Consider the following 23,897-nt stretch of genomic DNA (forward strand, 5'->3'; position numbering starts at 1 on the left):
AGAAAGTGTTATAAGTGGATGGCATCAAACTGTGTGTTTAGTTAAAGTAAAATTAGAAACAATTAAGAAGTGCTCTTGTTGCAGAGAATCAGGCTGTAATTTATTGTTCTAGCACTGAGCATTTTCAGCACTCAGTGCCACTTAGCTTGTTTTCTGGCCTGTAGAAAGGAAAAGTAATTACTGTTAGTTAAGTACAATCTCCATTCCAGTTTGTTTTAAGAATAACTAATCAAATGAATGTCTTTTCTTGAACAGCTCAGGTGAGTAAAATTAAAAGAGTAGTTTTCCAGGTTGAAATTTAGAAGAACATTAATAAAGTACAGGTAGAGCTTGCACTGTAGAAATTATTCAGATTTTGATGCTACTGGGGAAGTCAGGTTCTTAGTAGGAGTTTCAAATGCACTTGCTGTCATCTTCTGCGTTCATGAATTCACATCCTCTGAGTAATTTTGAAAAGAAACTGATATTCTCCTCCTATTCTCATTATTCCTGTCACTAACAACAGCTTTGATGATCCTCAAATATGGGGTATTAGGATCAGAGAACCCCAGAATGGTTTGGGTTGGAAGGGACCTTAAAGCTCATCTTGTTCCACTCCTCCCACTATCCCAGGCTGGACAGGGCTTGGTGGAACTGGATTGGGTTGCTTTGTCTTCATATGGTAGCTGGAAGTTTTGTAAAACACAACTTTTATAGCAAAATTTACAAGAGAATCCCATTTCATCAGACTTTCAGAGAAAAAGCACGTTCATGAATTATATTTTTACGTTCCAAGCACAAATATGTATTTAATTTATCCCAGTGGATGCAGTAAGTATTCCCCAAAAAGGGCCTTCCAGCTGGATGGCAGAGGTTGCTGCTTTGGAAGCCCTACTTGTGGAAACACCAGTTAGCAAGAAGTGCCTTTTTCCAGAGTGGCAGGAGGAGATGATGGTTGGAAATAGGGGTCAGACTCATTGGCAGACCCTGGTCACTGATGGTTTGCTTGTTTGTTTTGAAAGCAAAGGAGGGGTTGAAGTACCTGAGGTTTAAAACTCATCATCTGGGTATCTGTATCTGCCTCAGCCTCTGGCTTGTGAAGATCAGGGTCTGGAGTTTCCAGTGAAGCCAGATTGTTTCTATTCCCATTTATCCATTTTTTTCATGCCAGAAAACCAAGACTCACCTTGAAATCTTTCCCCCAAAGTTGTTTGTGGCCTTAGCAGGGTGGGGTGAGCGACCACCACACAACTCTTTATGCTCAGATACCTCCAGTTTCACCTTCCTGAAGTTCCCAGCATATTCCCAAGCATCTCCAGGAGGGAGAGCCATGGGAAAAGAGCAGTGGGTTAACTGCAGTCCCTGGAATGGCTGGTGTTTGGATATGGGCTCAGTTAGATGTGATTTACAGGGTGTGTCTGCTTTATTTGCCAGGCTGTCATTCAATTATGAAGCATAATCCCAGTGGCAGGCACTTGGCAGCAGTTTAAGCTGATGTAATTGTTCCTTTTTTTGTCAAATAGGATAAAATAAATAGGATAAATAGGAAAAGATGAACTGAGAGAAGTTAGTGAGGAAGGACTGAATTGTAGGTGGTTACCAGGGTAGATACTAAGGAGACTTAAAAATAATTTTATGTTCTGGCAGAAATTAATTGTTTCTTTAATTTAGAGAGTATGTGAAGTCCATCAGAGAATCAGAGTGGTGTGGGTTGGGAGGGACATTAAAGACCATTTCATTCCACCCCCTGCCATGGGCAGGGACACCTTCCACTAGCCCAGGTTGCTCCAAGCCCCGTCCAACCTGGCCTTGGACACTTGCAGGGATCCAGGGGCAGCCACAGCTTCTCTGGGCAACCTGGGCCAGGGCCTCCCCACCCTCACAGGGAACAATTCCTTCCCAGTATCTCATCTCTCCCTGCCCTCTGGCAGTGGGAAGCCATTCCCTGTGTCCTGTCCCTCCATCCCTTGTCCCCAGTCCCTCTCCAGCTCTCCTGGAGCCCCTTTAGGCCCTGGAAGGGGCTCTCAGCTCTCCCTGGAGCCTTCTCTTCTCCAGGTGAACCCCCCCAGCTCTCCCGGCCTTTCAAATGACCCAATGCAAAACTACAGCTCTCAAACAGAACCCCCCCATCCCTGAAAGAAACCACAATTAGCTCTTCTTTAACGGGACATAATAATTATAGGGCATAATTAATGAGTGTAGTCATTAATTTTTAGTATAGTAGTTCATGTGAGTGGGTTTTGGGTAAAATCATCACAAATACAGCACTGAACATTCAGATGTTTGGGGTCAGTTGTTTCAGTCGTGCTCTGTGGCTTGAACAAAATTCCAGCACTGGGAGTAAGAAACACTCAGACAACCAACCAAGAAAAGAAGTGGGGAGAGAAGGAAACAAATTGAATTTAGAGACCAATACAATATTGGATAAACACTTCTCTCATCATCAAAACAGTCCCACGTGTGACCAAGGCCAATACTATGAAGCCCTATGAGGTCAGTGGGTTTGCTGCCAGCAGCATCCACTCTCTTAAATATTTTAATTTGAATATAAAAGCCTTTTAGAATAGGCTAATGTGTTGTCTTGCCCTAGATTCTTAGTAAGATTGCTCTAAGGAGATAAAAAGGAAGCTTGAGCTCAGCAGAATGCCACAAATCATTATCCAAAAAGTCATTTTCAATTAGAATTCATTTGGGTAGTGATAAACCATATGAATTATTCTATATGGGGATGATTGGATTAAGAGCAGTGTCCTCTGAAAGCTGAGAAGTACTAATGCTCCAAGAAAAAAAAAGAAAAGGGATATATTAATGCAAATGACACTTTTTAACCAAGGATCCAGGCTGTGCTTCCCAAAGTCCCCTTCTCTGCAATTCCCTTTTCTTTCTCAAAATTTTCAGCTCATACAAGAGCCCCTTCCCATGATTAAAGGCCTTTTCATGCTTTTCTCCATGAATATGTGATTTAAAAACAGATGTAACGCTCATAGCTACTAATTTATGAATTTTCTGCATTAGGATTTGCTTTGCATTTCGTTATATTAGAATTAGTTTGCTTTGCCACTGGGATTTTCGTGGAACTCCTGTTTTTCCCCCTCAGAAATCCAACCAGGCTTCCTTTAGCCACACACACAGTATTTTCAATCTGCTCAAGGAAAACAAACAGAGCCAACACAATCTTTAGGGAAATTACTGGCAGGAATCGACTTTTCACTATAATGGTGTGTCATTAGCCCTTTCTTTTTAAAGGTTTTTAAAGTAAAAACCTCTGGTTTTGTTTATTAAAGTGCATTTAAATGAGGGAATATCAGAGACCCTAATTCTAGTGAAGGAATGAAGGAAGGGAGAGGGTGTTTTTCTCTACTCCTTGGTTTATAAAGGTATTTTTCTGCTGCAAATGTTTGCAAAGAAGGAATCTTGCCAAAAAAAGGGCCAGTGAATCCAAGTCTGTGGAAGTGGTGGCCTGTATTTGATGGAAATAGCTTGGTTCCTAAATCTGGTTGATCAGATTTTCATTTCAGACTTTTCCTGTGGTTTTTTCCCCCTTTCTGATGAACTTCATAATGTGACTTCATCCTTTATTGCCCTTTGAATATCTTAATGTACAGGGGAGCAAATAAAACAAAGCCACGTCACGCTGCAGGTCCTGACCCTGCTGACACACAGGGGAGCAGGGATTGCTCTTTCCTTCCCCATCATCCTCAAAAGCATCTTAGGGGTTCCATACTGAGCTAAAACAATGGAAAAGATAAATATTTAAAATTCCTGGCTGTAGTCATGTGGATATGCAGAGAGAGAATACTGGGATTACTTCTTTACCCAGACACGTAATCCATGTTAAATCTCCAGCTGTTTTCTATCCGTGCCCAAAACTTCCACATTTCTTTTGGTATTTCCTTTTCCTTGGGATGACAAGTGAATCTGTAGGGTGGCAAGTCCTGGAAAAGGGAAATTCCACCTTGGGCACCCAGGACAGCTTTGAGCTGGGAAAGACAAAGCGTTCCCTCGTGTGTCCACCAGGGAACCACTTGTGCCTAAAAATCAGCTGCTTTGCCTGTCCACGACCTTTTCTTAGTTAAAATGGGATTGATGGATCCCAGAGGAGGGAGAAGACATCCCTGGGAGAAGGAGAAACCTCCTCTGCAGCCTCACTGCAGGCACAACAGCCCAGCTGCTCTGACATCTGGCCCCTGATGGAAGCAGCGTGTCCTGCTAAAAATATCATCCCAGGAATGCCAAGCACACAGGTGATTGCTTTCAAAAAAACTATTTCTGCTTAATATGTTGGCTTGCTAAACTTTTTACTATAAAAACTATTGGTTTGTTAGTCTTTTCCTCTGGTTGTGAGATCAGGGAATCTGCTGAGAACTTACTGAGGTTCTACAGAGAACCCTTGGGGGTTTTTTTTCAAATTAATATCAGATTATTTCAGTTACTCTGATATTTTCTAACATTTTTAAGGCTGTTAGTCCTGCATGTGCCTTCCTGAGTAAAGTGGCTCCTACTGGGGATGGAAGGGGGGTGGCATGCCTGGATTATTCCCATCCCATGGAGGATCTCCATGTGCGTGGGCTGCACTCCCACCTTCACACATCTGTCGAGCAGTAAGTGCTCTTGGAAGAGCAGGAAAATGCTATAAAATCGTTTTTCCCAATCATTCTTTCCAAAATCCTAGTTTGGGAGCACCTCTTATTCAACATTTCTTTCCCATGAGACAGCCTATCAAAGTGGATCCGTGTTTCCTCCTCGTGCCTTGGGGGTTTTGACTCCGTTGGACAACAAAGTGAGTGATTCTCAGTTGCCTTATTTCTGCCCACCTGTGTTTCCAGAAATTTCCTGGCACTGGGGTCCTTGGGAGTGGGCTGGGCAGTGACCAGGATCAGTGATATAGTGATACATATATATTTATATATATATATATATATATATATATATATAAAACTACCTCCAGCCCTGGGAACAGCCCAGCAAGGACATGGAGCTGCTGGAGCCAGTCCAGAGGAGACCCCAAGAGGATCAGAGGGCTGGAGCAGCTCTGCTGGGAGGAAAGGCTGGGAGAGTTGGGATTGTTCAGCCTGGAGAGGAGAAGCTTTGGGGTGACCCAATTGTGGCCTCCCAGGGCCTGAAGGGGCTTAAAAGAAACATGGAGAGAGACTATTTCCAAGGGCCTGGAGTGGCAGGACAAGGGGGAATGGCTTCCCACTGCCAGAGGGCAGGGTTAGATGGGATATTGGGAAGGAATTGTTCCCTGGGAGGGTGGGGAGGCCCTGGCACAGGTTGCCCAGAGAAGCTGTGGCTGCCCCTGGATCCCTGGAAGTGTCCAAGGCCAGGTTGGATGGGGCTTGGAGCAACCTGGGCTAGTGGGAGGTGTCCCTGCCCATGGCAGGGGGTGGAATGGGATGATCTTTAGGGTTCCTTCAACCCCACCCATTCCATGATATCAGTGACAGCCCATTGTTTTCTCTTTGCTGTAGTACATTTGTAAGGACACCATTCAAATGGTGCTTTTAAAGCATAAATTAATTCCTCTTTGGCTCCACGTGGCTGCACAAACACAACCCTGAGGTTGGACACTTATCCCCTCCTCCAGGAAGACTTGTAAAACTAATCCCACGTGGCAACAGCACTGATATTGTCACCAACAATTGTCAGCTCTGTGGAAGAGCATTAAAATCATCACTGACTGTAACTCCTCAAGCTGTTGCATAACCATGGGCCGATTCCAGCTTTTAGCATTATCAGTGGGGGCTCAATTCAGACTTGCTGCTAAGAATTAAATGCAATTGTTAATTTTAAATGTTTCCCAGTCTCCCTGGAAGGGTCACCCTTAATCAGGAGCCCGAGGATGCTAACAGGGCATGGAAAATGGATGGGACTGTGCTGCTGAGGGGTTTTTTCCCTTCTTCCTAGCAGATGGTGGCTTCAACTGTTCCCAATTAGTTGCTGGCACATAAAATTGCTTTTAGAACAAGACCATTTTTGCCGGCAGGAATTTACAGATTGTTGCAGATTTGCAGTTCTGCAGCCACAGCTGCCACTGGCCTGTTTTAGAGGCAGTTTTACTTGGTGATTTACAGACACTTAAGCCACTAAGTTTGTTGTAGCTATTGCAGTTTACCCTTTTTTTTCTTCCTGTATTTCTTCACTACTCTGCTCTTTTACACTCTCCCCTGGCTCCAGCACTTTTGAACTGCTGCTCATCACCTTGGTTTTGGCTGCCTCAGAAATTTGTAGCTTTGCATCTGCTCCTCAAACTTCACCTTTTCCCCCACCAAATTCCCAGCTGTGAGATATTTGAGCAGCCTTCAGGGACAGCTCATGTGGAACCTAAGGCTTGTGTTAATAGTCAGGATGAGAGGAAATGGTCTCAAGTTGTTCCAGAGGAGGTTTAGATTGGATGTTAGGGGAAAATATCTCCATGGAAAGGGTCGTTAGGCATTGGAAGGGGCTGCCCAGGGAGGTGGTGAAGTCCCCACCTCTGGAAGTGTTCAAAAAACATGTGGATGTGGCACTTGAGAACATGGTTTTGTGGTGAACACTGTGGTGGTGGGTTGATGGTTGGACTTGGTGAATTTAAAGGTCTTTTCCAACTTTTATGATTCTGTTTATTACACCAGAAAAAACTTCTATACTCAGGGAAACTGTGAGGGGTTACAGAGGCCCCACTAAAGGGATCTCTGTTGCTTCCAGTTTTTGGCTCATGTATTTTCATCTCTTATTTTCAGCTTGACTCAGCTCTAATGAGTCCTATATGCTTCCATACTAAGGATTATTGGCTTAGTGGACTTCTTGTTCCAAGAGAGATATCTGCCAGTAAAATGATAAAAAACCCCTGTCAATAACTTTTCAATAAACCATAGAATCCTGGAATGGTTTTGGGTTGGAAGGGACCTGAAAGATCATCTTGTTTAACCTCTGCCATGGGCAGGGACACCTTCCACTAGCCCAGATTGCTCCAACCTGGCCTTGAACACTTCCAGGGATGGGGCAGCCACAGCTTTTCTGTCCAGCCTGTGCCAGGGCCTCCCCACCCTCACAGGGAAGAGTTTCTTCCATACATGCAACCTAAATTTCCCCTCTTTCAGTTTGAACCCATTCCCTCACTGATGGGTAGGAGCTGGAGGTGATGCCAGCCAAACTCCCTCATTGTGGGCACACCTGCACTCAGTCACAGCAGTGTGTGGAATTTGGCCTGGTAATTCCTAACATCATCCATATTTATCAGCCCTCAATCACAGCAGAGTTTCGGAGACATCTGTATTTCTTGCACATGACAAAAGGCAGATTTGCTGCTGTACTATTAAGATTAAGTGTAGCTCTTTCTCTTCTTTGACAGTCCTAATGCAACTCTTGAGATGCTGTAGATCTCCTCCTAATGAAGTGTCAAAAATATTTACCTTCAGGACAAATTACAAGAACAGCAAACATCCTCACCGTGTATTAAAGAAGTTTGGTACGTTCCTGTCGGCGGCTCACAAGCTCTCCCTGGTGGTCCTGCCGAGCCGAGCCTCGTGCCAGGCGTTGTTAGGTCTGAGTGATGGGGCGGGGGAATGGAAACAACGAAATTAAAACGTTTGAAACTGGAATCTGATCCTTTTTCCGGGCTGTTCTGCACCTGTTTTGCTCCTCTCTGTGTAGATGGCTTCTGGGAGGGAAATGGCCTGAGCTGCAGAGATGCTGAGGCTGTTTGATTGCTCTGGAGTGACACTGAGTTCTCAGAACTTCTGCAAAATTAACTCATAGCCCTCCTGCAAGCTTTGGGCACCTGAGCTGCAGGATTTTAGAAGCTGCAGCTTCTAAAATGCCTCTTTCACTGGAGTTTGATGCGTTAAACTCAGCTGCAAAACTAAGATCTCGTTGCTTCTGAGCAATGACTCCAGAGTGCTGATGTTTGTTCAGAAAGGCTGAGTCCAGGTAATGTCTGTGCCTGGGGAATGGATTCCTTCATTTGGATCCAAATATTCTTTATCCTTAGTCCCCCCCCGACACGGGTGAAATGCTGAAGGTGACATTGATTTCTGGTGTTATTGAAACAAGCTGCTATTTAAAGCCGTATCTTTCTGTCGAGAGAGAATTTGCTAATATTACAAATATGACAGGCTTCTGACCCAGCTGAACCAACCTAACAAATCCATTTTACCACAGAAATTGGCTTTTTATTGAAAGGGTGTGATGCCCATCCCACAGGGCACCTCCAGAGAGCCTTTGGCACTTAGCTGGGCAGTCACTGTGAAACTTGTCTCGCTTCAGTGATGAACCTCAGGGAGCTGGATCAGATATTGCTGCTCCACCTGCTGCTCTGTGCCTCGTGCTCAAACATATGCTGTGTGGGCTTACAGGAATTACCTTTGTCTTTCCCCCCCCAGCTCCATTACCGACATGCCAAGTGGACTGTGGGTAAGCCAGCGGGTTTCTCCAGACAGGTCTTTTCTGGATTGTTCCTGGCTTTAACCTGAGTTATGTTCTACAAGCTGAACTTACCTCAGAATGGTCTGGGTTGGAAGGGACCTTAAGAACTATCTCATTCCATCCTCCTGCCATGGGCAGAGACACCTTGGTTGCTCCAAGCCCCATCCAACCTGGCCTTGGACACTTCCAGGGATCCAGGGGCAGCCACAACTTCTCTGGGCAACCTGTGCCAGGGCCTCCCCACCCTCCCAGGGAACAATTCCTTCCCAATATCCCCTCCCTGCACAGTGTCAGTGGGAAGCCATTCTCTCTCATCCTGTCACTCCAGGCCCTTGGAAACAGTCCCTCTCCAGGCACCTGCCTGGCCTTGGACCCACACACAAAGATTTGGTTGGTATGAGGCAAGGAAGTGATGATTTAAAAAATTTCCCTGCTCTGCATCAATACAAAGTGCTACTTTTACATATTCCACTATCCCCTGCTACCACAGGCAGAGGCTCCCTGACCTCAGCTCCGAGTTTGTGGAGGATCTAAAACTCTCTTACAGCACTTTGACAAAATGGATCCAAAAAAACATCCAGAGAAGCTGCTTTGAATGGTGCTGTAACCAACAGTCTGCATGTTTGCAAGGATGCTTTATCTCTGTTATCAGGCTGGTTTGAAATGTTTCTTTAGTAAGAGTAACTTTAGTAGTAATAATGTAGTAATAGCAATCCTGTGCACTCTTTTAGTTGTAATTTGAAGATTTCCGTGGTGTTTGGTTAAGAACAGGTACTTGAAGTGAAAGGTTTGACTGTTATCATATATTCATGATTTCTAGGGATCCCTGGGAGGAGAGGCTGGGGCTGCCCCAGGCTGTGCACAGCCCCTTCCAGGGGCCCCTTCCAGTGGCCCCATGGCCAGGCACAGCTGAGGTGCTGGTTTAATTTTTGTCTTGCTTTCTCCCCATCCAAATATCAATCTGATGTTTAGGTCCAGCCACTTCTTTGTGTTCAGGTTGGATATTTGGGAAAATTTCTTCACTGAAAGAGGGGTTAAACATTGGAAGGGGCTGCCCAGGGAACCTGACACCATCCTGGAAGTGTTCAGGAAATGACTGGATGTGGCACTCAGTGCTCTGGGGGGGGTGACAAGGTGGGGATCGGGCACGGGGTGGCCTGGATGGTCTTGGAGGTCTTTTCCAATTCCATGATTCTATAGCACAGCATGCTTTCACATTCAGTTCTTCCTTCAGAATTTAATTGTCAGAGGAAAGCCAAAAATTTGCCTGCTCCTGATATCCACCTGTCAAGCTCCTGCCTACTGGCTCCAGGATGTTTTGGGGCTGTATTTCCCTGTGCCAGTTGGAAAGCAGGAGTGCTCTGGAAAAGCTCACTGATATCTTTACTTTTTTGACTGACAGAATGGGGTACATTTCAGAAAGCTTTTAACCTCCCCCTTCTTCTCTAAAAACACTAATAAAGGGGGTTGAGATCACCCAAGAGGCAGTAATCTTGATTTTAAAAGCAAGCTCCGGAGCTAGAGAACAAAAGCAATTTAACACATTTCATATTTATGCTTTTGGTAGCCGAGCTGGATAAAGCTTTATCAATTTAGAGGCAAACAAAATATTCCCAGAGGATGTGAGGACCATTTCAAGCAGTCCTGTCTCAGTGATGAGTGACAGCCGGTGTCATTGTGGGAGCTCATTTTTGGGCAGCTCTGCAGCTCTGTGATGTGCTGTTTGAAAAGTATTTGCTGTCTCCAGCTAAACCAGGCTGGATATTCTCATTTGAGTGCTGCATAGTTCTGTCTGTTCCATCTGGGCTGATAGGAGTTGGAGTAGCATGGAGAGCACATCCAGCTTTGAGTACCTGGATCCGGTGCGTCTCCTCGCTGGTATTCCCTGGAAATTATCCCAAAATGAAGACAGAACAGGAGTCAGTACAAATTTCCACCGTAAAGATGTTGTTCTCTGCTGGTGAGGAAACAATTAATGATGATTAATGGCCACCTACTGACAGCTTAATGACCTTGCACAGATGAAGCCCTTTTAGCAGCAGTAGCGTATCAGGGCAAACAGCTCCATCTCTGCTCTGGGGGACCAGGGACAGCACCCAGGGAAGGGCTGGAGCTGTGTCAGGGCAGGCTCAGGTTGGATCTCAGGGAAAGGTTCTTCCCCCAGAGGGTGGTTGGCACTGACCAGGCTCCCCAGGGCAGTGGGCACAGCCCCAAGGCTGCCAGAGCTCCAGGAGGGTTTGGACAACGCTCTGAGGGACAGGGTGGGATTGTTGGGGTGTCTGGGCAGGGCCAGGGGTTGGACTGGATGACCCTTGTGGGTCCCTTCCAGCTCAGGATATTCTGTGATTGTATGAACTCTTAACACTGCCATAAACCCTGACTAGATTGTGATTGTGTTTTGTTCTTAAATCAGGTAAAGTAGGGATTTTACATGGATTTTACATGGATTTTACACCAAGACCTGCCCCTTTTTGAAGTCAGGGCTGTTTTTTCTCCAGCATTAGCTTAAGCCACAGGTTTAGAAGCTGTGCCAAGGCTTTGAGAAAAGCTGGTGATAGCTGCTGAGGTGTCCCACGTGCTGAGGTGATGCCCAAGCCTGTGAGTGCACAATGTACAGGCAGTGATTAACTTCCATCTCACTGACCCTTCCCACATGGAGCACAGGAAAGCCTTGGGAGGGTCCTCAGAAACACTCCCCTCTGAACACAGCTCCTGGCTGCTGAACAGGAGCATAAGGAATGGGGCTGGAGAGGCCAGGATGGGGCTGCCCAGGGCTGGCAGGCACAAGGAAGGTGGAATAACAGCTCCCAGGGCTGCCTGCTGGATGCCAAGTCTGCATCCTAAATCAGCACCAGGACAGTGCCAGGGCAGCTCTGGGTCTGCACAGCAGGTCCTTGTGCACCAGGGCAGGAATGCCACTCATTCCTTTCTTTTTTCAATAAAAAAAATTATTTATTTGGTCCAAAACTGCCTGTGCAGAATATCTCTACGAAGAGGGAGAACATTCTCATTGTAAAAGTTTGTGAATAAGTTGCCGGGATGTTTTTTTCTTTGATATTGAATTTTCAACAAGAATTTGGCAGTGGAGGTTTCTCAGAATTGAACTGTTCTTACATATTGTTGCAGACTTGAACAGTCAATTTATATTTTTCTTCTTTTTTTTTTTTTTTAATTTTTTTTTCTTTCTTTTGGAGCAGTTTAATGCCAACAGAGGAGAAAGAAATTGCTGGAAAAGCAAAACTGTGAGCAGCAAAGTTAAATGAACCATTTAAAGCACCAGCAATATCTGCACTCTGGGATCTAATGTTTTAAATGTCAGAGTGGAAGAAATTTGCTGGACCAATATATAACTTTATTTAAAGGGCAAGGTTAATGATTCCTTGCCTGCATATTTACCTTGTTTGCCTCTGCTTGTTTTCTTTTCCCCATCAGGCTGATGATAAAGACACTGGGAATTACAGTGCCATGCAGTACAGACTCATCATTCCCCCCATCAAGGATGGCAAAGAAGGTTTTGTGATTGAAGCTTACACAGGGCTGATCAAAACTGCAATGCTCTTCAAAAACATGAGGAGATCCTATTTCAAGTTCCAGGTCATTGCCACTGACAATTATGGAAAAGGACTGAGCAGCAAAGCAGAAGTGCTTGTAAGTATGAGCCAGGCATCGTTAGGGAATAATTCCTGAGGAAATTTAACCACCATGTAAAGTTTAATTCCAGGCAGACCTATAGAAGAGCCATGAACTGTGTGTGCTTAATTTTTTAAGTCACTGAAATAAAGCTTTTGCCTTTTTAAAGCAAAAGATGTTAGGACATGTTGGAGCGAGTCCAGAGGAGACACCAGGTTGGTCAGGGGCTGGAGCAGCTCTGCTGGGAGGAAAGGCTGGGAGAGTTGGGATTGTTCAACCTGGAGAGGAGAAGCTTTGGGGTGACCCAATTGTGGCCTTCCAGGGCCTGGAGGGAGCCTGAAAGAAAGATGGAAAGATGGAGAGGGACTATTTATAAGGACCTGGAGTGTCAGGACAAGAGAGAATGGCTTCCCACTGCCAGAGGGCAGGGTTAGATGGGATATTGGGAAGAAATCCTTCCCTGTGAGGGTGGGGAGGCCCTGGCACAGGTTGCCCAGAGAAGCTGTGGCTGCTTTTGGATCCCTGGAAGTGTCCAAGGCCAGGTTGGACAGGGCTTGGAGCAACCTGGGCTAGTGGAAGGTGTCCCTACCCATGGCAGGGGGTAGAACAGGATGGTATTTAATGTCCCTTCCCACCCAAACCATTCTGTGATTCCATGACTCCATGTTCCAGATGCCATGTCCTAGTTGGCCACGTCTTACTTGCTCATGTCTAAAGGGAGCCTCAAGGAGTAATTTTGGGCTGAGAACGTACTTCTAAGTTTCCAGGAAAGCCCTGTTTCAGAGCTGGCACCAAGCTGAGGCCTCGAGCTCGCGGGTTTTTGCTGTGTAAAGGCCATTGACTGAGTCCAGTCACAGGAACCATCAGAGCTAAATTTCTTTAAAGCCCATATAACATGATGGATTGGCTTAATATTAGCATAATGTGGCAGGGATGAAGTGCATTATCCACTTCATGGGAACACTGTCAAATGATACAGATGAGAACCATAACACTTGGGGCACTGAGTTATGCAGGGATTCACCAAATAAACATAATGTATGACGTCCTCATGCCTGACCTCCCCAGATGATGGGGCACCCTCAGGCAATTTGGGCAGTAATGGTATATTAAAATATAGCCAGAAGGTATCGACATTTAAATTAGAAAGTGAAGGATGTCTCATTAATTTATAGAGGTCCCTTTAGGTTGTCTGGGTGAGTGATGGGCAGTGCACCCACTGTCTTTGAGCAAGGCATGGAAGCTGAGAGTGGCTGGAGATACAATTAGAGATCAACACCATCCCACTGAAAGTTGGGACAGGGAGCTGCTGGGGCCAGTCCAGAGGAGGCCCCAAGAGGATCAGAGGGCTGGAGCAGCTCTGCTGGGAGGAAAGGCTGGGAGAGTTGGGATTGTTCAGCCTGGAGAGGAGAAGCTTTGGGGTGACCCAATTGTGCCCTGAAGAAGCCTGCAGGAAAGATGGAGAGGGACTATTTCCAAGGGCCTGGAGTGCCAGGACAAGGGGGAATGGCTTCTCACTGCCAGAGGGCAGGATTAGGTGGGATATTGGGAAGAAATTGTTCCCTGTGAGGGTGGGGAGGCCCTGGCACAGGTTGCCCAGAGAAACTGTGGCTGCCCCTGGATCCCTGGGAGTGTCCAAGGCCAGGTTGGACGGGGCTTGGAGCAACCTGGGCTAGTGGGAGGTGTCCCTGCCCATGGCAGGGGGTGGAATGGGAGGAGCTTTAAGGTCCCTTCCAACCCAAACCATTCTGTGATGCTCTGATTTTATGCCCCAAGTGAGATCCATATGTGAAGATCTTTTCTCAAGATTTGAACAAGATTTGTCCTGCTGAAACTGTGGCTCTGATGCTCAGCCTGGCAGGTGTTCTTTCTTTCAATCCCAGCTCAAGAAGTGCACACAGAAATGGGAAATGGATTTAGTTACTCTTGTGCAAGGGAATAAGATGTGGGGGAAGGAGACAGGACTGCACTGGGAGGAGGTCTAGGGGGAAGAGGCAGGACATGACCAGGGGAAGAACCTGAGCAAGGTATCCTCCAGAACTGAAACCAGGAGCTTCCTCAGAGCCTGGCACAGCTCTGTGAGCACCATGACCTGCCAAATCCACTGGTTGAAGGTCTTCATGCTGGTGGAGACAGTCCATGTGATGGACTCCGGGCTGCTCCTGATGGCTGGAACTGGCTTGATGGCTCGAGTCAGACATCTGAGGGGAGACAGCTTGGTTCCACCTGATGGCATTTCCCTCTTTGAGCCTCTGTGAGAGAACAGGAAGAAATAAGAAATTACATTTTAAAATGAGTTTGCTGCAAGGAAGCACTTAAAGGTACTAAGTGTAGATAGTGAATATTCACTATCATAAGATATGATGTCATAGTTATCTTTATAGGTTATCATGGATATCATCTTTAATCAAATGGGGTTTGGGGAGTTGCAAGGCCCCTTCCTCATTCAGCTCTCAGCATCAGCTACTCCCAGGAATCCCTCGGTGCCATATAATGATCCAGACTCTTTGTAGGCTCTGCCTTGATTTAAAACTTGGGAACTACCTAATGAATGAATCTTGGGATCAAAGGGATATCACTTATGGGCTAGTGCTTATCAACAATTTTATGCTTTCCCTGCCTTTACAAATGTGGATAATAAGCAAGTTTCCTCTAGAAACCTCCAATTTTGCTTGATTTTTGTCCAACACCCTTGGTTTCCTGTAGCTTGTCATGAATGTGTTTATCCATGTTTTTGTATAGGAACAAGTGGTGATAATTGTGATTCCTGGAATGTGAAAAGAACTATTGCCTTTGTCTGCAGTGTTGCCTTTATGCAGCACTCAGCATATGGAGCACAGTGGTTGCTTGAATTGGCTCATGTCATTAATTCTATTAAATTGATCATTCTGTTAGAGTTCCGTTGCATGATTTTAGTCTAAATTTTATTTGGAGTTCATTATAATTCTGCTCTTCTTACACAGAAGCCAGATCGGGGCATCTGATGACATTTCAAGAACATTTAAATATTTAAAGTTGAATTAAGCTTCAAAGCTGGTGAATCAGTGTTTGATGTGGAGGGGTATTGTGGCTTTTCTGCTGCAGTGATTACAGGGCTCGGGCTCCTCTTTTGAAAATCAGGCGTTGTTTATTTCTTTTAGAATCAACTTAATTCTTGATTTTTAAATTTATCGGGTTTCACATTGGCCTGCTTTTCCAAATTTTCCTCCAGAATCCTTCCCGGGATTGAGGGGGACATGGCTCAGGAGCTGTGTGGTGTCCCTTTTGCACACTGACTGTCCAGCCTGACGTTGGGAAACTCAGGAGTGACTTTGGTTTTGTAGTAGAAAATGCCAATTCCAGAGATTTGTTCTGAGCTCAGTCTGTGCTTTGGTGGAAAACTGGAATTTAATTTTATTTCAACAAAGCACACGAGTATTGAGTGGGTTAGAGGGAGGCATTTTGCCTTTTTTTTTTTTTAAGGAAAGAGCTCAACTGTAAAATATACACAGTTATGAACAGCTTTATGATGTAGAGAGGGAGAGGCTAAAGCAATTGGAGATTAAAATAAAAACTTTCACTGGTAACTTCAAAGTAAGCAAACAATTTCCTTCATGGTTTTCTAACAAAATGTCATTGATTTAGTTGAATTAATCTTGTATTTCCATTTACCTTGGTGCACATTGCATGGCTCCAGGGCAGGATTTTCCTGTCGTCAGAATGCTCATAAGTAATTTTGGATATGGCCCCTGGGAGATCTGTGATTCTGGGAGTGAAATCTAAACTATGAAGAACGGGTTTTGCAGTCCCCACCTTAAGAATCTCTAATTCTGACGCAGAGCTTCTGGTTAAATCTTCACCTGGTGTTTATGGCTTTTGCCTGCCAAGCAAAGAGAGATTTCCCAGCTCCCCCCTTTGGAATTAAAAGGAGGAATCTGTGTGTGGCTGTGGAGGCAGGGAAGTGGTGATTCCATTCTTGGTGTGTGGGGAGGATGCTGTGAGTGGCAGTGCCAACTGAATTTCCCTCTTTTCTTTCCAGGTCTCTGTGGTCAATCAGCTGGATATGCAGGTCATCGTCTCCAATGTTCCTCCCACCCTCGTGGAGCAAAACAAAGATCAGCTCATAGGGTAATTAATTTGTTTCCTGTACAAATATCAGACAGTTCACTGGGTTTGGGATTAGATCCAGCAGGGAGTGCTGAAGTATTTGAAACCAGCTAAAATCCCTTTGATCCAGTAATTGCACTCAGGCACCCACAGCATCATCAGCTTCCAGGAGCCAGGCTTGCACTTCTGGCTTCTTTTTGGGAGACAAAGATAATTTTGTGTGCTTGGGGTCTTAAAACCATGGATTAGACAATATGGGATAGAAAATACTGTAGGAAATAGTTTATAAATGATCTTTGTACTCTTCTGTCCATTTAATCAGCAATGAGAGGCACTTCTCAGATTTCCACAGGTCTGGTCCATCCTGACTGTTGTGGTACCTTTAATTCTCCATGGAATTTGAAATACCTTGGGATTGATGATGCAATCCCTCATTGGAAAAGCAGTGAATGGCTTACAGCTTCCCAAGAGTAGGAAAAATTACTGGTGGATTTGCTCCTGGAGATTTAGGACGTGTTCCCCTTTTCTAACACCAGAAGCACTAATGAAGTTGTTCAGGCAATAGGCTTCATTCACATGGATCCCATTTCCTAGAACTAGGAATAACTTCCTAAAAGGAGTTATTATATACCTTCTCTCAGGTAACAAGGGACAGGATGAGAGGAAACGGCCTCAGGCTGTGCCAGGGAAGGTTTAGGTTGGATTGGAGGAACCATTTCTTCACAGAAAGGGTGGTTTAAGCATTGGAAGGGGCTGCCCAGGGCAGTTCCATCCCTGGAACTGCCCAAAAAACATGTGGATGTGGCACCTGTGGACGTGGTTTAGTGGTGAACGTGGTTCTGGGGTGACAGTTGGACTCTGTGAGGAGGTAATTTCCAGCCTAAATGATTCCATGATTCTGTATTTCACAGGGAACTGAGTTTTTGAGTGAGTACAAATTCTAAAAAAAAAATCATGCCCAGGTTTTGAGTTCCCAAAATCAGCTTGGGGAGTCTTTACCTTCACAAACACCATGAGCAAGCAAGTGCAACTAAAGAATTCCTCTTCTAAGAATAAGTTTTCAATGACAGAAGATACAACCACGGGCAAAGGGAAACCAAGTTATTTGGAGAGCTTCTCAGACTGAAGTACTTTGACCACTTCAAATAGTGCACTAATTCATAAAATTGGAATGTGTAATTCATTAACAGATGAAAAGACTGTATCATTAACCTGATCTAGTGGAAGGTGTCCCTGTCTGTGGCAGGGGAGTTGGAACTAGGTGGTCTTTAAGATCCCTTCCAAACCCAAACCATTCTGTGATCTGTGAACTGAATGTCACTACAGAGGTTACTCAGCTCTTTCTCCTCTCATTTTGTAAATATTAATCCCTGAAAATATAACATTTATTCACCAATTGCAGCACTTGGTGATGGGGAATGTTAGGGAAGAGTGGGTAGTTGGGTCATTTTTGACATTACAGTGATTTTTCACCATAAAATAAATAGTGGTTTAAACCACTTCATAGAACGAATTATAGCAGGATCTCCCCAACTGCCTGGGGAGGTTTTTTACCAGGGGTTATGAGGTATCAAGAGATACATAATTCAGTGTTTTCCACACTGGAAAGGCTTACTCAGCACAGCCCAGGGCTGTGTGGGGGTTAATGGTCCCCATAAAGAAAGCACAGCAGAGAAGAGAAGATTTAAAGCCTCACTGTCCATTTGGCTCAGGAGTTGAAGCTTTTTGAGGGATGCAATGGGCACATCTTCCTTTCACATCCTCTGGACTGAACATCAGTGTCACATTTGCCATTTCCTCACCCGCTGCCGTTGTGGCTGTACAGGTAAATCCATTCCTGGCTGCTGCAGGAGGTGGCAGAGAAATTAGGCTGAGGCTTAGTGGAAAATTTGATATGTGTTCCTCTCCTTCAGAAAACTTGGGGGAGGAAGATGACAGAGTGTTCTGTAAATGTGGAAGTTTTTCCTTTTCCTTCACTTCCTCGTGCTTTTCTCATACAGCTCCATGCTTGTAAAAGTACAGTGCATTTCCATAGTTAAAGAAAATCCAGGCTGAACCCTTTAACATGGTGTAAAAGTGACCAGGAAGGTTTTTCCCTGAAAATCCAAATGTAAAATCAAGTGCTGATCTTTGGAGATATTACTGTTCATATTTTGGAATATGAACATTGAAGCTGCTGACTTAATGGTTTGCATATATAAAGTTGACTGCCATCATCCCTCATAGGAGCTCTGCTTTGATGCAGAGAAACTATGCTTGCACTTAAAAGAGATATTATATTATATATTACAGCAATAAATATTGCTATAAATTATAGGGCCTAATATACATCACATGTACATTGTGCATCACATATAATTTTATGTCTAATCACAGCATATGAGATAATAAATTTTATGTCTAGGAGCTGGAACACACGGGGCTTTTTCAGGGAAATGGTTCTGAATGGGGATGGTTTCCCTGCAGTTGTGGTTTTTTTCTTCTCCACAGTCCATGAAGAAGTAGAAAATTAGCTTGTCTCAGCTGCTGGATGCAGCTGAGGTGCATAAATCACTCAGACTCCTCAGTTTTCCCATAGGAGAAGTACCATTCTTTAGGATTTTTGCCCTGTAATTACTGAATTAAGGCTAATTACAGGTGGTTGGACCTTTTCTCTGCTGGGCTGGTGGCAGTGAACTTGTCCTTCAGCATTGGCCACAGCCAGCACTTGGCTTCCTCCCCTTTAGGAGACACTCTTGAGTCCCAGGTACTGCTAGAGCTGCTTTGCCTTTTACCTCAGCACTCTCTGACAGGAACATTTTTGGGGTCATTTTGCTCCTGGCCCTTGGTTCCACCTCCCCTTCCTTTTTCCTCTGTCACTTCCTTGCACTGTATTGTTTCATTGTAAATTAAATTGCCAAATTAGGAAAGAAGTAGATTAAATAATCAAAGAATTGATTTAATTAGATTAAATAGATTTAATTACGTAAAATAAATACATTAGAGGGACATTTGCCACCAAGTGGCTGCATCCTGTTTCATATCCAGCCTGTGTTTGGCCTTTTGGGGACAATGTGTGTCCCAGAGCCTGGTACAGTGTTAACAGAGCCCATTCCAGCCCTCAGCCTCTGTCTGCTGGAATCAGGATGATAATAACAGGAGGCCACCTTTACTGAGTCAGGTTTTTGGGGTTTTTGGAGGGCAGGGATGTGCAGGATGGGCACAACAAGAAAGAAAGGAATTTTAGCAGTATGTTAGAAAGCAAATTTCCTTTGCAGTGTGCAATCCAATAGGCTCGTGGTGGTGCTGGGTTGATGGTTGGACTTGAATCTTAAAGGTCTTTTTCAACCTTAACAATTCATGATCCTCTGCTTTTATAGGATTAGGATAAGTGGGTATAAAGACATTAACTCTGGGTTGTTTTCTAAATAGTGTGGATGTTATTTTATGCAGAGGAAATTGGCTCAGTGCTGCTCCTTCCTGCCAGACACAGGCCTTGTGTGTTCTAGAAAACTAGAAATAATCTTTGTGAAAGGCTGTTTTATAAAGAAGGGCTGGTCTTGGGCTGGAAATAAACCCCAGGGGCCACAGAAAGTGCAGAGCCTGCCCTGTGCTCTTTGTGTGCTGCAATAAGGCATTTGGGAGCTCAAGTGCATCCCCCCCAAATCTCTCACTAACTGCACAGGAGGGGCTGGAACTGGTCCTTGTCTGTTTGGGAAAGTACAGCTGAAAATCCAGCTGGTTACTTGTCAGTTCTTAACCTTGCAAAAATCACGCAGGCAGAATTTGGCTGGAGTAAAATTGAAGAGTTAATGAAACCACTTGAAAAGTCTGCGCTGCTGTGGACAGGCAGAGCTCTCATCTGTGCATTGTTGCCAAATTTGCATTTCCAAATACTTGGAACATGAATTTATCATATACTATTTAACTAAATTATGTTTGGGAGGTCGAATTTCAGCCAAAAGTGATGCAGGATCTCGAGTCTTCAACACTGCTGACTCCAAGTCTATGGTACCAGTTATTTGAGTCCTGAAAGGAAGGACGTTTTTGGGTTGGTTTTTTTGAATTTCTTAAACTATTTTATGTGCTCCAAAAACACAAGAGGCTGTCAAATTACTAAACAACTTAGATGGGATGTTGGGAAGAAATCCTTCCCTGTGAGGGTGCTGAAGCACTGGCACAGGTTGCCCAGAGAAGCTGTGGCTGCCCCTGGATCCCTGGAAGTGTCCAAGGCCAGGCTGGAGCAACCTGGGCTGGTGGAAGGTGTCCCTGCCCATGGCAGGGGGTGGAACAGGATGATCTTTAGGGTTCCTTCCAACCCAAACCATTCTGGGATTCTTTATGAAGCAGAATGCCACCAGCCAAGGGACAGCTCAGCCAACTAAAATACCTGTAATACCTGTAATAAATACCTGGATTATTTTGCCTTTCCCTTTCTTCGGCATCTAAAGATGAAAAAAACTGTCTCAGAGTTTTCAGGGTGCTTTGGGGCACGTGATGTCCTCAGTGACAGTGCAAATCTATGTGCCCTTCACTTCATTTCCCAGGTATCACTGCTGGGCACTGGGAGAGTGATGGGAGTGGAGATGCACAGGGAGGTGTTTTGCTCGTCACATTTTGTCTGTGGAGCTAAAAGGGACTTGGAGCAGCAGGAAAGGCTTGTTCCCTGTTCATTTGCTAGTTCCACCCCTCACTACACCACTGTTGGGAGGATGATAGTTACCATTAACAAGTGATAGACTACTTTTAATTTAACTTCTGCTGATCAGTACAGCAGAACTGCCAATGCTGTTGTTACTTAAAAGTAGGCACCTCAAAACTTGGTTCTTTTGAGTAGAACTACAAGCAAGTGGCCTCTTTCAGCAGAGTTTTCAAACCCTAAAGAATTTTTCAGCATCACAAGTTCAGCTGAATGACTTTTCAAATAACTCTACAGGGAACTGCTCTATTTTTAAGTGAATTCTTTAATTGCTACTTTTCAGTCTTCGGTGCATTTTTATTACTTATTTTAACCTAAACATGCAATTTGTCTGTTTCAGATTGAATATTCCTGTCATTCTCCTGTACTTGGTGGTGTTTATTGCAATGTCAGTTAAAGCCAAGGCCTGCAATGTGCCTCTTTCCCATAGGCAGAAAGTGGTATCCCAAAATCCCAGAATGGTTTGAGTTGGAAGGGACTTTAAAGCTCAGCCAATCCCACCCCCTGCCATGGGCAGGGACACCTTCCACTAGCCCAGGTTGCTCCAACCTGGCCTTGGACACTTCCAGGGATCCAGGGGCAGCCACAGCTTCTCTGGACAACCTGGGCCAGGGCCTCCCCACCCTCCCAGGGAACAATTCCTTCCCAATATCCCATCTAACCCTGCCCTCTGGCAGTGGGAAGCCATTCCCCCTTGTCCTGTCCCCCCATTTCTTGTCCAGAGTGTGCTGTTTGTTCTTCAGTTTTAATCATGTTTTAGACAAAGAGATCCTCAAAGGCAATGGATTCCAGCAGAATGTCAGGAGTTTCTGAGGAAAGGGAATGTGTTGTTACCAATTCTGCTCCAAGTGACCCCACGTTATAACCTTCCAACCTTTTGGAGTGTTTCTCTCTGGGCTGTAGCAACAGTTCTGGGCAAGGAAACACAACAGGACAAAAGGGAACGGCCTCCAGCTGTGCCAGGGGATGTTCAGGTTGGCCAGGAGGAGGAATTTGTTGCTGGAAAGGGTGGTGAGGCCTTGGCAGGGGCTGCCCAGGGAGGTTTGGAGTGCCCATCCCTGGAGGTGTCCCAGGAAGGCCTGGCCGTGGCACTCAGTGCTCTGGGCTGGGGGACAAGGTGGGCATCGGGCACAGGGGGGACTCCATGGGCTGGGAGGGCTTTTCCTACCTGGATGATTCTGAGATTCTGTGAAAAACATCCCCTGCCTGCTGCAAGACAAGATGTTTGTATGGTAATTAGGGAGGTAAATCCTTTACCTACTTGGCCTTTCTAAATCCTTTTGCAAAACACCCTTCTAAGGACTTCAGGTTCTTTCAGCCATTTCCATTCACACAATGTTTGCTGGGGCTTTTTTTTTTTACAATAATCTGCATATCCCAGCTTTGTCCTGTCAAGTTTTACCTGGGAAAATTATTGTTCCTGAGGTGTCTGTGACAGGTTATCACCTTGGCTGCCAGTGAAGAGCATTCCAGAAGCAGAGATAAGTAGAGTTTACCCTATCTGCAAACAGCAGGAGTGCTTGTTTAGAGGACACCAGTCAACCAGCAGCGTGGCAGCCAATCTGTATCTCTATTTTCTCTGCACTAACTTTATATATTCACTGCTCGGCTGAGACCTTGCTCTGACAGACTTGGATTTTTCGAAATCTTTCAGAAAAGCTGCTGTTTTAAAGGCAGGCTAAATTTCCAAAAAGAGAGGGGAGATGAAAAATTAGGAGCTGGTGATGCTGCCTTGACAGCGTTGCTTTGGAAATCTTGTGTCAGGAAAGAAAACAGCAGCAAAATGTAACCTCAGCAACTGCAGAAGGTTTTGTGTAAAACAAGTGACTTCCTAAGGTCACTGGTGTCCTTTTTTGAGAGATCTCTCTTCCTCCACACCCTGATGCTTCCCTTGCTTTTGCCTCCCAGCTCAGCTGCTGCTTTTGGATTTGATACTCCGATCACATAAATCAGTCTAGGAAATTCTGTATTTATTTATAACTCCCAGGAGTTTAGATGGAGCACTTAAACTTCCAAATTCTCTGGTTTGTGTCTCCATACCTTTTTGCCCATGTGTCCTGTGTTGATGATATTTGCTTTTTATGCCTTTGTTTATAAAGCTGTCTTTGAGGGCTTCGAGGGAACCCTTCTTGGCCCCAGCTTGGAAACCTCACCAGACCATTAGCAAGTCTGGGTGTTGTTATTGTTATTTTGGGCAGAGTTGCTGCTGAGTTCTGTTGGCCTTTTTTTCCCTCTGCTTGTAGAACTCCTGCTGCAGTTTATTTTATTCCATTTTTTCCCATGTCAGCCCGATATTCCAATTTTCTTCTGCCTGTAAAACTTGCAGGTGTTGCAGCATCCGAAATGTTGGAGGGACAGCTGAAATATCCAGTTGAAAGACATTGGAGTGGTTGTTTCTGTGGGGGGAAATTTATTGTGTAGGGGTGGAATGAAAGTGCTGAAATAGTACACCTTAATAAAAGGATGGCAGGGAGGCTTTGTGTGAAATATAGGTGGTGTTTCCCATGAGCCATTTAAAACTCAGCTGAGGTCGTAAATACAGAGAGCTCGACTTAAGGACACCACTCCTGATGACCTCTCCAAGCACTGCTGAGCTGTTCCCAGGAGTTCAGCATTTAGGAGGTTCTACTGAGCAGAGATTCTTTTCAGAAAGCGCTCGGAAGGTCCCCCCCGTCCTCCTCGGCCCGTGGGCTTTGGCTGTTGGTGTGTCTCATTTGGCCCTTGGGCAGCACAAACCAGTCACTGCAGCTCTCTGGCTCCGTCTCCTCCGCAGGATTTTGGAGCGCTACATCCAGGACCAGATTCCCGGGGCGACGGTGGTGGTGGAGTCCATCGGGGCGCGCAGGTTCGGGGACGGCTTCTCCGAAGAGGATTACACCAAGTCCGACCTCATGGTCTACGCCATCGACCCGCAGACCAACAGGGCCATCATGAGGAACGAACTGTTTAAGTGAGTGTCTCATTCCTTGCTCCTCCTCTATCCCTGGGGCCTGTTTGGAAGCCTGTTGGGTCTGTTAGGAAGTGGTTCAGCATGACAGGAGTAGGGAAACTCTGGAAGCAGTTGCTGCCTGGCCTTACCCTCCGTAACTTGGGGATTTATCACTTTACCAGTTCAGTG

At 45.2% G+C, this 23,897-nt stretch overlaps 1 protein-coding gene across 17 annotated transcripts in view; it reads left to right on the forward strand.

The window, feature by feature from the left end:
* The window catches only part of PCDH15 (protocadherin related 15), a 670,595-nt gene that overhangs the window by 619,754 nt on the left and 26,944 nt on the right, over positions 1-23,897 (forward strand). For all 17 annotated transcript variants that reach the window (XR_007906667.1, XM_051799597.1, XM_051799600.1 and 14 more), the window contains 3 exons: positions 11,818-12,033; positions 16,034-16,122; positions 23,553-23,729. Coding sequence is in view for 16 of the 17 variants with exons in the window: in XM_051799597.1 (XP_051655557.1) it covers positions 11,818-12,033; positions 16,034-16,122; positions 23,553-23,729 (482 nt within the window). In the remaining variant the exon portion in view is untranslated. The remainder of the gene's footprint in view (positions 1-11,817; positions 12,034-16,033; positions 16,123-23,552; positions 23,730-23,897) is intronic.

This window comes from Manacus candei, unplaced genomic scaffold (assembly GCF_025592945.1).
Source record: "Manacus candei isolate 608988 ecotype Guabito, Panama unplaced genomic scaffold, ASM2559294v1 h1tg000050l, whole genome shotgun sequence".
Taxonomy (NCBI): Eukaryota; Metazoa; Chordata; class Aves; order Passeriformes; family Pipridae; genus Manacus; species Manacus candei.